The following is a 13,345-nucleotide window of genomic DNA, read 5'->3' on the forward strand; positions in this document are numbered from 1 at the left end:
ACACAGTACAAACCTTGTACGGGGACGATGCAATTCTTTCGCCGAAAAGCACTTGGCCAAGATTTTCTAAAGGATGCTTCTCATCTTTATCCGTGCAGAAGTCAAAGCTGTAGTGGTGAGAATGAAAGGGTTATTACACAGAATCTGAACCGTTACAAGCATGAAAGCAGTTGGGTGTTTGATTCTCAGATCTGATCACCAAAGAAATGTACTATCGTAAATGAAGAGGGTCTAAGGGTCCTTTTAGACGGCCTGATGCAAGGCCGTAACAAGCGTTAATTGATGATGTTGATTGGCACTTGTTTACACAGTCTTTACACTGTATGAGGGAGGAATGATCATTACAAGAATCATTTCTCCTCCATAAACTTTACATTATGCCGGTGGCATATCTCCTGTTTTCATGGGGAGATGTGCTGACAACCAACATGCATGTTTATGATGAAATAACAGATCCGATTGGTGGGGCGTTTAGGTGAGCCATTGATCGGACAAACGTACCTTAATCTAATATTACGCACGTGTAAAAAGCCTACGGTTGTAAAGATAATGGGGGTCATTTATGAAGATTTATGGAGTAAAAATGTCTGAAGACCCCTTTTTACGACTTTTTGAATGCAAGTTTGACAATATTTTTGTGTTGTGTTCGACATAGGAGTGTAGAGGGTGTGCCGGGCCTTTGGCCCGGAAAAATTTACCAACATTTACGCCTCACACCAAAACAAACATAATAGATACACAGCTCATGAACGGTCAGTGTGTACTCCCTGATGAACTCTGTATAGGACATATTGCACTGGGCACTTTGTTCTGAAGTATTTGTTGTAGAAATGTGACTTCTCCCTTCCAAATGTAATTTGGTTTACTTGTAGGAAAGGCTTGCACTATGCAATTTTAGGTATCTTTCCAATCCCTTATTATGGTGAGGATGGGCACTACACATTAGTACTATTCCTTAATGGGTCTTTTCTTTGATATATGACATATCCATTGTGGTTCGTTTTCTCTGCTGTATATGTAGGCCGCTGCTACTGGATTTTAAATGTTACCTGATATGTAATTAATAAAATATTTATTTAGATTGATCATGTGCTGTGTATCTATTATGTTGGTTTTGGTGTGGGGAATCTAATTTAGCTGTGCACAGCCATTACCTTGTTTGGAGCTAGTGTATCTTTGGGGGAGGTAAGGCTACTTTCACACTGGTGTTTTGGTTTCAGTTTGTGAGATCAGTTCAGTCTCCATTCTGCTTTGGAGGCGGACACCAGAACACTGCTTGCAGCGTTTTGGTGTCCGTCTGACGAAACTAAGCCAAACGGATCTGTTCTGACACACAATGTAAGTCAATGAGGACGGATCCGTTTTCACTGACACAATATGGCACAATAGAATACAGATCCGTCCTCCATTGACTTTCAATGGTGTTCAAGACGGATCCCTCATGGCTATGTTACAGATAATACAAACGGATCCGTTCTGAACGGACGCAGACGGTTATATTATCTGAACGGATCCGTTTTGTCTGACACAATCTGGCACAATAGAAAACTGATCCGTATTGGCTATGTTAAAGATAATACAAACGGATCCGTTCTGAGCGGATGCAGACGGTTAGATTATCTGAACGGATCCATCTGTGCAGATCCATGACGGATCCACACCAAACGCGAGTGTGAAAGTAGCCTAACATTTACATCTGCAAACACCAGGGGCTGGTGTAGATTTTCTTCCAGGCGGACGGACTACTGCGCCTGTCTAATTTATGACAAGGCGCACGCCTCAGCATCTTTCACCAGCAAAGGCAGCACAAAATAGGAGTAAAAGACAGTCAGAAAAAGCTGGTCTTGGTAAATGACCCCCGCTCTGTGGGTACTGAATACTGTGCACAAGGGACATGGGATAATGAGATGTACTTACGCATCATACTCATATGGAAGAACAGACTCAATAGAGTCCAGACGGTTTACAAACAGCTCAATCTGAGACTAAATGAGAGGAAAAAAAAAGATGTAAAAATACATAAACCAAATAATAATTCTTTCACAAACACAAACTAGCTGATCACAGCTCTTCAGTAAATGCAAAACAGCCCAACCATGAGCTGATCACGTGGATCCGTCTTCTCTAAGCCCTGGTAGACGAGTCGGGGGAAGCCGCTTCTTTGCGGTAGAAACGTAGTAAGTATTGCATATTGACCATCCTAATGAATGGCTGACCACATGATAAATGAGGGGTCAGAGTGCTACTGCTCTTCTAGGACGCAGAGAGAAGTTTCCGGCGACGACTGAAGCATCTGGAGATTCAAATGTCATCCTGGTAACACCTGCACGGACCACCAGTCAGAGCCACTGTTTCCTGCAGCTCTGTCTGCCCTTCCACGTGCCCTTTATTCTGTCATTCTATATACAATTTGATAATAGCTGGATTTACTAAAGCCATCTTTAATAACTCCGGACGAGACCAAAGACAACACGTGCTTGGGGTTTGGATGCTCCCGATGAGCTCTGTCTGGGTAATTCACGTTTTTCCTTCTCCGAGAGCAGCGAATTTATGGTTGTGCTGTTAAGCCACACTCATTTCTGTAATAAACCCGTATACTGGTGACCTACTAATGTACGCAGCACACATGCCTGACCTGCTTACACATTAATAGTGGTACAAGCTATCCTCTGAACTGTGCCTTCATGATGTAAGGACACGGCATAAGATCAGCGTGAAGGAAGGTACTTAAGTAGGAAACTGACTTCAATAGGACATTAATTCCCATTATACAGAATATTCTGGGCTCAAAGCCAAGGAGAAACCGATGCTCAGCGCCCCTTGAGAGGAGAACCTAGAACAGTAACCCGCACCAACTCCATCACCTAGTATTGTCAACTCTCACCATCCCAACCTACTAACGTACACGTTACCGTGGTGTCCAGTTTTTCTGATATTGATGACCTATTCTCAGAACAGATCACCAATATCAGATTGGCAGGGAGCCGACTCCTGTACCCTGCTGATCAGATGCTTAAAGGGGCCGCAGAGACGGTACAAGTGCTGCTTCCGGTATACGGCGTGCCACCTCACAGACAATCAATAGTCCAACACGTACTGCTGAGCCCCGTGCCGTATAAGTCACTTCTGCAGTTGTAAACCGAAACCGAGGAGCAGACCAGCAGCACTGGACACCGCGGGGGATGGAATGGCGAGTATATGATTATACCTCAGTAAGGGGACTGGAGAGATTTTCCTCATGCACACAGCACCCGCAGAACACAGATCCCGGCTGTGAGCACACCGCCTTTTATTTCCCGCATCTAGAGAAAAATCGCGTCCTTTTTTGCGGGGCCCCTGAACGGACCTACTTACGCTCCCATTGAGATGAATGGGTCTGCAAAAAACACGGATCGGGTGCAGACTGAAACAGCCGTGTGAATGAGGCCAAACTCAGACAAGCCCTTTACCTGAACCTCGATCACCGCAGAATTTGGGTCGTGCATTAGTAATATAAACCATTATATTAAGGTTGCATCAGGTCTTAGGGCAAAACACGGATGCCGCCCGTGTGCCTTCCGCAATTTGCGGAACGGAACAGGAAGCCCATTATAGAAATACCTATTCTTGTCCAAAAAACGGACAAGAATAGGACATGCCTCATCATTTTTGTGGGGCCACGGAACGGAGCAACGGATGCGGACAGCATATGGAGTGCTGTCCGCATCTTTTGCAGCCCCATTGATGCAGCTCGGATGTGGACCAAAAACCACGGTCGTGTGAATGAGCCCTTAGTGTGAGCTCTACATCACTTATTATATAATATCACGGCCTTCCTGGAGGTCATGTCACCGTCTGTGGCCACTGTCACTTCCTAAGCTCTAGAGACACTGACGCCCGCGGACGGACTCACAGATTATTCACACAGCAGCATTTTTCTTCGGTGCACTATCCATTTTTTTAAAGTACAGTGCTCTCTCAGGAAACAATATATTTCACATCCAATGGTGTTTTCTGAGAAGCTCCAGAACTACACAGCTCCATCCATTGTGTAGTGGACGGAGCTGGAAACCCTGAGGTGATGGGAGCAACGCTGCAGTTACAAGCACTGTCCACTGCACGCCGGGTGGCGCTGTAGAGTACCAGCAGTGGAGGCGACAGGCGTCACACAACAATCCGATGTTGATGGATATTGAGGAGCTGAGCAGATTAGTTTTATGTGAAAAGATTCCACATAACTTGCAATTTATCCATCAAAAAGGGTTGTCCGCCTTATCTTTATCTATGATCTATCCTCGGGATAGGTCATCATATCAGATCAGTGGGGGCCCGACACACGGCACCCCCGATCATCAGCTGTCATACGAGCACTGCCTTCTCTCCACTCTTTACCTGCTCGCCGTCACAACCGCAGCAGCAAGCAGATGTAATTACAAATAGATGTCCCCATTCACTTCTATGGGACGGCTGCGTCGTAGTACCCATGAATGGATTGGAGCCGTCCCATTGAAGTGAACGAAGACGCCATAGTTGTAATTACACTGCTCACCGTTGTGGACGTGACAGCGAGCGGGTAAACAGTGAAGAGAAGGCGGCGATCATACAAGCGCTGCTTTCTCTTCAAACAGCTGATCTGTGGGGATGCTGGGCCCCCACTAATATGATATTGATGAGGATAGGTCAACAACAGGAAAAAGCTGACGAACCATTTAAAGGGGTTGTCTCACTTCAGCAAATGGCATTTATCATGTAAAAAAATTGGCTCCGATGAGCCGAAGTTAATACATTGCGAAGTCTCGCGAGATTTCATGTAATAACTTCGGAAATTAACTTTTACTGTAAAAAAAAACCTCGATACCGAACTCTGATTCGGTTCCAAAGTACCACTTAGAGCTGAACACGGGTTCTGTATCAAGGTATTTACAGTAAAAGTTCATTCCCGAAGTTATTACATGAAATCTCATGAGACTTCGCAATGTATTAACTACGGCTCCCGCTCTGTACAGTATTAAAACAAAGTTTTAAGGCAATGGACTTCGGATGAAGCATCCGAAGTCAATTCGCTCAACCCTAGTCGTAACCATAGAAACAAGCAGTGTATACTGTGATAGAAAAATTCATCCAGCCAGCAAAGGAGGCAATAACATGGACAATCACAGTACATTAGCAAGTGTTAAAGGGTTTCTATCACTTCGTATGACATAATTAGCTGTCAGACACTAGCGATCCGCTAGTGTCTGCTCTGGCCAACCATCCTAATATAACAGCTTTTGGGGCAGCCGTTTTGCTAAAAAAATAACTTTTATAAATATGCTAATGAGCCTCTAGGTGCTATGTGGGCGTCATTAGCACCTAGAGGCTCCGTCTACCTTCATACACAGCCACCGCCCAGCGCATCCCTCCAGCCCGCCCATCTCCTGCTGAATGCGATCCTCCCTGTGACGCAACGGACGAATTCTCGCTCATGCGCCGTGCGCGGCTGTATTCGGCGCATGCGCAGTGAATGTCTGACCGCTTCCCTGCTCAGACATCTCCACTGCGCCTGCGCCGATGACGTCATAGTGCTCCAAGGAACAGGCGCAGTGGAGATGTCTGAGCAGGGAAGCGGTCAGACATTCTCTGCGCATGCGCCGAATACAGCCGCGCACGGCGCATGCGCGAGAATTCGTCCGTTGCGTCACACGGAGGATCGCATTCAGCAGGAGATGGGCGGGCTGGAGGGATGCGCTGGGCGGTGGCTGTGTATGAAGGTAGACGGAGCCTCTAGGTGCTAATGACGCCCACATAGCACCTAGAGGCTCATTAGCATATTTATAAAAGTTATTTTTTTAGCAAAACGGCTGCCCAAAAAGCTCTTATATTAGGATGGTTGGCCAGAGCAGACACTAGCGGATCGCTAGTGTCTGAGAGCTAATTATGTCATACGAAGTGATAGAAACCCTTTAACTTTCTCTACACAATACATGCCACTTGCTGAAGTGAGACAACCCCTTTAAACACCATGTTTAACGTGATCGGTTCCCTTTAAATGGGTTTTCCAGGTGTTTAATACTGATGACCTATCCTCACAGCGCCGAACATTGTATAACGGCTGTGACTTCGGATTCCAGCTTCAAAGGGGCTGAGCTGCAGTTAGGTCATGTGACCAAATGACCGTGACATCACTGGCCAAGTAAGAGCGTGAGTGACGCAGTCTCTTCAAACAGCTGATCGGTGGGGGCGCGGGAGTTAAACCTCAATATTAAATACACGGAAAACCCCTTTAATGTCCTGAAATATCACTTCTCCACTGGGACAATTTTATTTATTTTTTTACTGGGCAGAATGGGTGAAATAAAAGAATCGTTACTCATCTCACTGACATCCCTTCATCTACACTTCCTGTTCAAGTCCTGACATACAGGAAATGCCTGCTGGACTGCTGAGTGGACATCTGATAACATTTCCTGTGTCAGAATGAGGCAGTGAAGAGCTGTAAGCCCCAGAATGACACTGAAGTGAGTGAGGCTTGAGATTTATTTAATTATATATTTTTAACCCGCGTGACCCCTTTTCTAAGAAGTTTTGTCCTCCACAGAACCCCTTTTAAGTTTTCCGTCAAGGGGTTATCCAAGAGTGAATAACCCCTACACGCCATATTGACAATACTTACCTGGTCCCGGATCGCCTGCAGAAATGGACATCTGCCGAGGGAGTGGGTGCAGCCAACAGCAGGCCGCGACGGCGATTTGCCCCCCACCCGACGTCACACCATCGCAGCCTGAAATTGGCTGCACCCCCTCTCCGTCTGCATATGTCGAGTTCTGCGGGCAGGGTGTGGAGTGATCCGGTAGGAAACCGGCACCCGGGACCAGGTAAGTATTAGCAATATGGCAGGTCTGGGCATTACATTATCACTTTTGGATCACCCGGTTTAAAGGGAACCTGTCAGAATGCTTCCTCACAGATCGCAGTGTGATGGCCGTCAGTACCAGCAGAGAGAAGGGTCTGATGAGGCTCGGTTCCCACAGGTGATAGAGGCAGCGAGTCTCTGCGGACAGTCACCTCACTATGTATGCCGCCCCATGTGAGGCCAGGTGACCACTCTCCAGCAGAAGGACTCTGTGATAGGGAGCAGCCCCTCCACGCCCCCGGTGCACTGCCTCTGACTAGCTGTCAGCTGCTCCCCTCTGAGGTAAATCCAGGACGCGGCCTCACCACCGTGTACCTGGGCGCCGCCCCCCTCCCCGCACTCACCTTGCAGTTCTCCTTCTCTTTTCCCTCTTCACAGAAACTTACAGGAGCCAGACCCGGAAGATAAAACGCCGAGCACCAGCCTGTACACAGCAGAAGCACGAGCGCTGCCGGTAACCGGCGCTTCTGCCCCGACAACACCGCCATCCTGCTCTTACCGGGAACCGTGCACACAGGAAGACAGCAGTTACCCCCGTAACGCCGCGTCGCTGCTAGGTGTTCGGCTCTACGCGCAGCTTGACGTCATGACGTAACGTGCGCGTAAACGTCTCACTTCCCGAGTGCGCGCTCCTGGCGCCACAGGTTATGTACAGTAGGAGGCCTCCTCAGCGGTGGCGGGACGTTCACTCCGCTTCTCCTCACTGCTCAACTGTCTAGGTCCAGTCTAGACTGATTTTTTTTTTTAGGTTTTCCAATTTTTTTTTTTAACAATTGTCACAGCAGGAGGCAGCAACATGTCTCTATAGGCCCTGATTAGTGTTGAGCGAACTTGTGTTTAAAGTTCGGCCGCCGCGTCTAAAGTTCGCGTTATCGAAGTATCCCGTTATGGATTCTAAATTCCGTTATGGTCCGTGGTAGCAGAATCCATAACGGGATACTTCGATAACCCGAACTTTAGACACTGAACTTAAAAATAAGTTTGCTCAACACTAGCCCTGATTTATCAAAACGAACAGGAAAACTGCCTTAGGGCTCTTTCACACCTGCGTTCTTGTCTTCCGGCATAGAGTTCCGTCGTCGGGGCTCTATGCCGGAAGAATCCTGATCAGGATTATCCTAATGCATTCTGAATGGAGAGTAATCCGTTCAGGATGCATCAGGATGTCTTCAGTTCCGGTACGGAACGTTTGTTGGCCGGAGAAAATACCGCAGCATGCTGCGCTTTTTGCTCCGGCCAAAAATCCGGAACACTTGCCGCAAGGCCGGATCCGGAATTAATGCCCATTGGAAGGCATTGATCCGGATCCGGCCTTAAGCTAAACGTCGTTTCGGCGCATTGCCGGAGCCGACATTTAGCTTTTTCAGAGTGGTTACCATGGCTGCCGGGACGCTAAAGTCCTGACAGCCATGGTAAGTGTAGTGGGGAGCGGGGGAGCAGTGTACTTACCGTCCGTGCGGCTCCCCGGGCGCTCCAGAGTGACGTCAGGGCGCCCCAAGCGCATGGATCACGTGATCCATGTGATCACGTCATCCATGCGCATGGGGCGCTCTGACGTCATTCTGGAGCGCCCCGGGAGCCGCACGGACTGTAAGTATACCGCTCCCCCGCTCCCCGCTCCTACTATGGCAACCAGGACCTTAATAGCGTCCTGGGTGCCATAGTAACACTGAAAGCATTTGGAAGACGGTTCCGTCTTCAAATGCTTTCAGTACACTTGCGTTTTTCCGGATCCGGCAGGCACCTCCGGCAACGGAAGTGCATGCCGGATCCCAACAACGCAAGTGTGAAAGAGGCCTTAGTTGCCCATAGCAACCAATCAGAGCTCACCTTTCATTTTTTCCAGAAGACTAAGGGTCCATTCACACATCCGTATGTGTTTTGCGGACCGCACATCGCCGGCACTATAATAGAAAATGCCTAATCTTGTCCGCAATTGTGGACAAGAATAGGACATGTTATATTTTTTTCGGGAACGGAATTGCGGACCCGGAAGTGCGGGTCGTGTGGCCCCATAGAAATGAACGTGTCCGCAATTCCGTTTCTCGCCCATATTCATTGGGGGACACAGAGACCGTGGATATAGCTATGTCCTCTAGGAGGCGTTGACACTAGTAAAAGCTGTTAGCTCCTCCCCCGGCAGCTATACCCCCCCAGCCTGGAGAGAGAGCTTCAGTTTTAACTTAGTGTCAGCAGGAGGCAAGACCTCCCTGCCTTATGCAGGGCGGCTTACTTAGCAGATTCTTCTTTTTCCTTTTTCCCTTTTAGGTTTGGGAAACAGTCGCCCAGCCTCTCTGTTATCCCGGGGAGCGAGGCCGGTGTCGGAGTCCCTCACCGCTCTACCTCCCCACAGAAACAAAAGGAGGATCCAGGGCAGCCCAGCTCCCCTGCTTCCCGCCAGCCAAGGGGTCACCTAGGTCCGCCAAGGAGAAGACCCTCCCGCCATACCAGACTCCTGCCACACCGGTGCCAGCAGCTGAGGAGGCGACCCTGCTGGAAAAGGTGAACTTGTGGTCCACTTAGGGAGGGTGAAGAGAAGAGGATGAAGATGAGGTGAGTACACGGGACTAGGTAAGTACGGTTAACCCTCTTCCCCCTACCTCCCTCTTTGGCATATCAAGGGTTAACAGGCACAAGGCTGCCAGGGGACTTTATTTATCTTAGACAACAAGAACCCTAAGACAGTCCCTCTCACTCCCCCTCTAGGCCCACGGCTATACCGGCTTATAGGGGGTTAATAACCATGGCCTCTGGGGAATCACTGATTCACTCAGCGAAAAGAGAGGAGCGCAGGTGACTCCCGCTCCCCACCACCATATTCCACCCCTTTCGGGAGCGGGCGCCAAGCACGCCGCTCCGAAAGGGTTAATGCCGCCACAGATGATACCGCAAGCATTTTTATAACATGGGGGACTCCAGCTGCCGGGGTGTCTACCTATGCCCGACTCCGGTTTCCGGCAGCAGTGTCTGTTTCCCTTCTGGGGGCGGGCACCTCCGGCCAGTGGGGGCAATTCATGCTCCGCTCCAGGTCCCGCTTCCCCGGCCGTCCGGCAGTGTATGAAACTTAGGCCCCGGCTCTGCGGCACCTGCGCAATCCTACTAGGTCGCAACTTCATCCCCTGGTGTGAGGGGGGCCGGCGAGCTGGTGCGAATTCTTCCCGCCTAGCTGTTCCCCTCCCCAGAAGCCAGCTGAGCATCCGCCCTGGTCTTCTAGGCACTTAACCCTTCCTGGCCAGCCACTTCTTTTAGGCCGGCGCCGGGTTGTCAAGGGGTTAGAAGGCAGTGCAGTGGCTTGATATTCAAGAATTAACCCTTCATACCGCTTATCTCAGTTGTATTAAAAAAAAAAAAGAGAGAGAGCATTTAATACGGGCCCTGTCCCGGTCACAGGAGGACTTCTCATAGTTCCAATCCGCCCTACTCGGCCGCTTGGTTGATAATTCTGCATGCACGTGCGCAATACAGTGAAGGACCCCTGGAGGATTCCCAATACGCCCTCCGGGGCCGTTTGGCTGACAATCCTCCACCTGCGCAATCAAAGGAGGACCTCTGACATTCCCAATCCACTCTCCTGAGTCGTTTGGTTGATAATTTTCCCTGCGTAATCCAGTGCAGTACCTCTGGAAGTCTCAATCCACCCTTCTGGGTCTTGTGGTTGATAATTCTCCACCTGCGCAATTCAATAAAGGACCTCTGTCCATCCCAATCCACCCTCCAGGGTCGTTTGGTTGATAGTTCTCCCTGTGTAATTGTCACGGCTGAGGATGGGGGAAACCCTCAGCCGTGAGGAGCCAGGTGTTGAAGTAGCTACTCGGCCATGAAGCCACAGGACAGGGAGCAGGTCACCTCCTACAGCGTCCCTACCCTGACCCTAACTCCTAACCTGCATGGGCCGACCTTTAACGTAGGAGGGCCCATGCGCCGGAACCTCGGAGCCCTATCTTACCCTCCGCAGATCCCTGAGCTAGGAGCTGGGTAAGGCAACCTACTCCTCCTTGACACGGAGGAGCAGGAGCCTCAATGGCCAAGCTGTTGGGAAAAGGGGGACAAAAACAGCAATACGGAAATGGCAGGTGAACAGACATTCACCAACCTGCCACAGCCCTGCTGACTGGATCCCTAAACCAGTGTTTCCCAACCAGTGTGCCTCCAGCTGTTGCAAAACTACAACTCCCAGCATGCCCGGACAGCTTTTGGCTGTGCGGGCATGCTGGGAGTTGTAGTTTTGCAACAGCTGGAGGCACACTGGTTGGGAAACACTGCGCTAAACAGACAGGGATCCAGAACCGTTATGCTGCACAAACACATATGAAAATCCCAACAGACAAACTTGCTACAACACACACATAAAGACATAGGCAAACATAAAACTATACTATGAACTGTAAACTCAAACTTAAACTATGACCACAGTGGTGGCTCTCACTGGCAGATGGACAAACACAGGAGGCTGCTATCAGCAAGCATGCTGAAGCAACCTACTGAGCTCTGCAAGAGAGAGGGTCTTTATAGGCCCAAGTGGCCACACCCAAGGATTGGACACACCCAGTGACATCACACACACACTGGGAAGGAAGTTAACCCTTCCAATAACACAGAAGGGAAAACAAACATACATAAAGGGAAAGTGCACACAAAACATAATACACAGTGCACACAACACACACACTTAACAATAGGGTTGCTAGGTGTGACCGCATGCCAGGGCAGCAAGCTACCTAGCGACGCTCAGGCTGCTCTGCTGCTAAAAACAACACTGGTTGTCCGCGGCAACCACAAGTGAGGCCACAGACAAGCGGCCCTCACCCGTGGTTGAATGCCCATACAAAACCGCAGACAACCGCATGCGGTAAAGGAGTCACGGTCATGGGCATGGCCGTGACAGTAATGCAGTGGAGTACCTCTGGAAGTCACAATCCACCCTCCAGGGTCGTTTGGTTGATAATTCTCCCTGCGTAATCTAGTGGAGTACCTCTGTCCATCCCAACCCACCCTCCAGGGTCGTTTGGTTGATAATGCACCGCCTGCGCAATCCGGTAGAGGGACCTCGAGAAGTTCCCATTCCACCCCCTCTGTAGTTTGGTTGGCAAGTCCGCAACTGCCAGGGGCGAGATTCTGAGGGGTAGACCTACGCGCAAGCGGACCACAGCAGGACATCTTTTCTCCTTGAATAGCTCCGCATCCCTACCCTCCCTCCCCGGAGAGGGTCAGTCCGAGGGGGAAATCACTGATTCAAACCCTGACATGAATCCGAAGCAATCTCCCAAGATTACGTCCACGGTGGCCAGCAGTACTTGTCATATGCATTGCCCCCTTCCATAGGCGGAGTAATTGCAATACAGTACTTGCCTTATACATTCTCCCCTGCCATAGGTGGACTAAGTGCAATAACACTGGTTTCAGTGCCGGGCGTATACATTTCCCCTTCCGTAGGTGGCGGAATTGCATCTCCACTGGGTTCAGTACCTGCCATATGCATTAGCCCCTTCCTTAGGTGACGCGATTACATTATCACTGGTTACAATGTGTGCTGTATGCATTACCCCCCCCCTTACTTAGGTGCAATAATTGCACTCCCACTGGGTACAGGACTCCCCATATGCACTAGTTTCCGCCGTGGGAATTAACCCCCCCATCATAGGTGGAGTATTTCCCTACCACTGGCTTAACTACTTGCCGTATGCATTCCACCTTCCATAGGTAGGGTAATTGCACTACCATTGCATATGGTCCCGACTGTCGCGCTATCCCTTTCCATAGACGGAGTGTTGCACTTCACCGTGCTTCCTGTTGCATTACCCCCTTCCACAAGTGATCCACTAGCGGGGAATAACTAAACATCTTGGGATGCTGCAATTCAACTACGCCATGGCTCTTGGTGCCTTAGCTTATTTTACAAGGGAGCGTGGCAGCAGTTGGTACCCATGGTTGCCGGTACTCTTACTCTAGTGGTATATAGGTGCTGCCAGTAGATACGGTGGCTATTCCTTCTTTTATTTTGGCGCTGGTTTTGGACATGCTTGTAACATCCTCTGTCTTCTCAAGGGATTTGCCTAGCATCACTTATGTGTCCTAGAGACCCCCCCCACCCCCAATCTCCATGGGCCTCCACCATTCCAGTCGGTCATGATATTGTCCGCATCAATGCGTAGTGCGTACACCATTGCACATATATGGTGAGTACGTTCCAGCGAGTCGAGTGTGTCACTGCTTCTGTATTCTCTATCCACCACTCCTCCTTCTCTGGGAAAGTGGTTATGCTGGCACTCTAGTTTAGCTACCACAGCGTGTTCCCCTACACAGGTGCAGCTTTTTCGCTAATGCTCGAGTTCGTGGTCGCTGCAGTGGGGCGTCCCCCTCAGGTATGGGTCCTACCTTGGTGCTAGCTTTATCTGTTGCTCCTGTTCAGTGCCCTTCCAGGTAGAGTTTTTAAAGGGGTTGTCCGGGTTCAGAGCTGAACCCGGACATACCTCC

The 13,345-nt window shown here is 49.7% G+C and overlaps 1 protein-coding gene across 1 annotated transcript in view; it reads right to left on the bottom strand.

Annotated features, from left to right (window-relative positions):
* Positions 1-7,449, bottom strand: part of LOC120977856 (transmembrane 9 superfamily member 2-like) — a 67,252-nt gene extending 59,803 nt beyond the window's left edge. The window contains exons 1-3 of the mRNA XM_040406003.1: positions 7,216-7,449; positions 1,918-1,985; positions 14-107 (exon numbers count right to left, since the gene is read on the bottom strand). Of these exons, the coding sequence (XP_040261937.1) occupies positions 14-107; positions 1,918-1,985; positions 7,216-7,359 (306 nt within the window). The 5' untranslated portion in view covers positions 7,360-7,449. The remainder of the gene's footprint in view (positions 1-13; positions 108-1,917; positions 1,986-7,215) is intronic.
* Positions 7,450-13,345: the final 5,896 nt, after the last annotated feature.

The sequence above is a fragment of the Bufo bufo genome, chromosome 8 (assembly GCF_905171765.1).
Source record: "Bufo bufo chromosome 8, aBufBuf1.1, whole genome shotgun sequence".
NCBI classification, from domain to species: domain Eukaryota; kingdom Metazoa; phylum Chordata; class Amphibia; order Anura; family Bufonidae; genus Bufo; species Bufo bufo.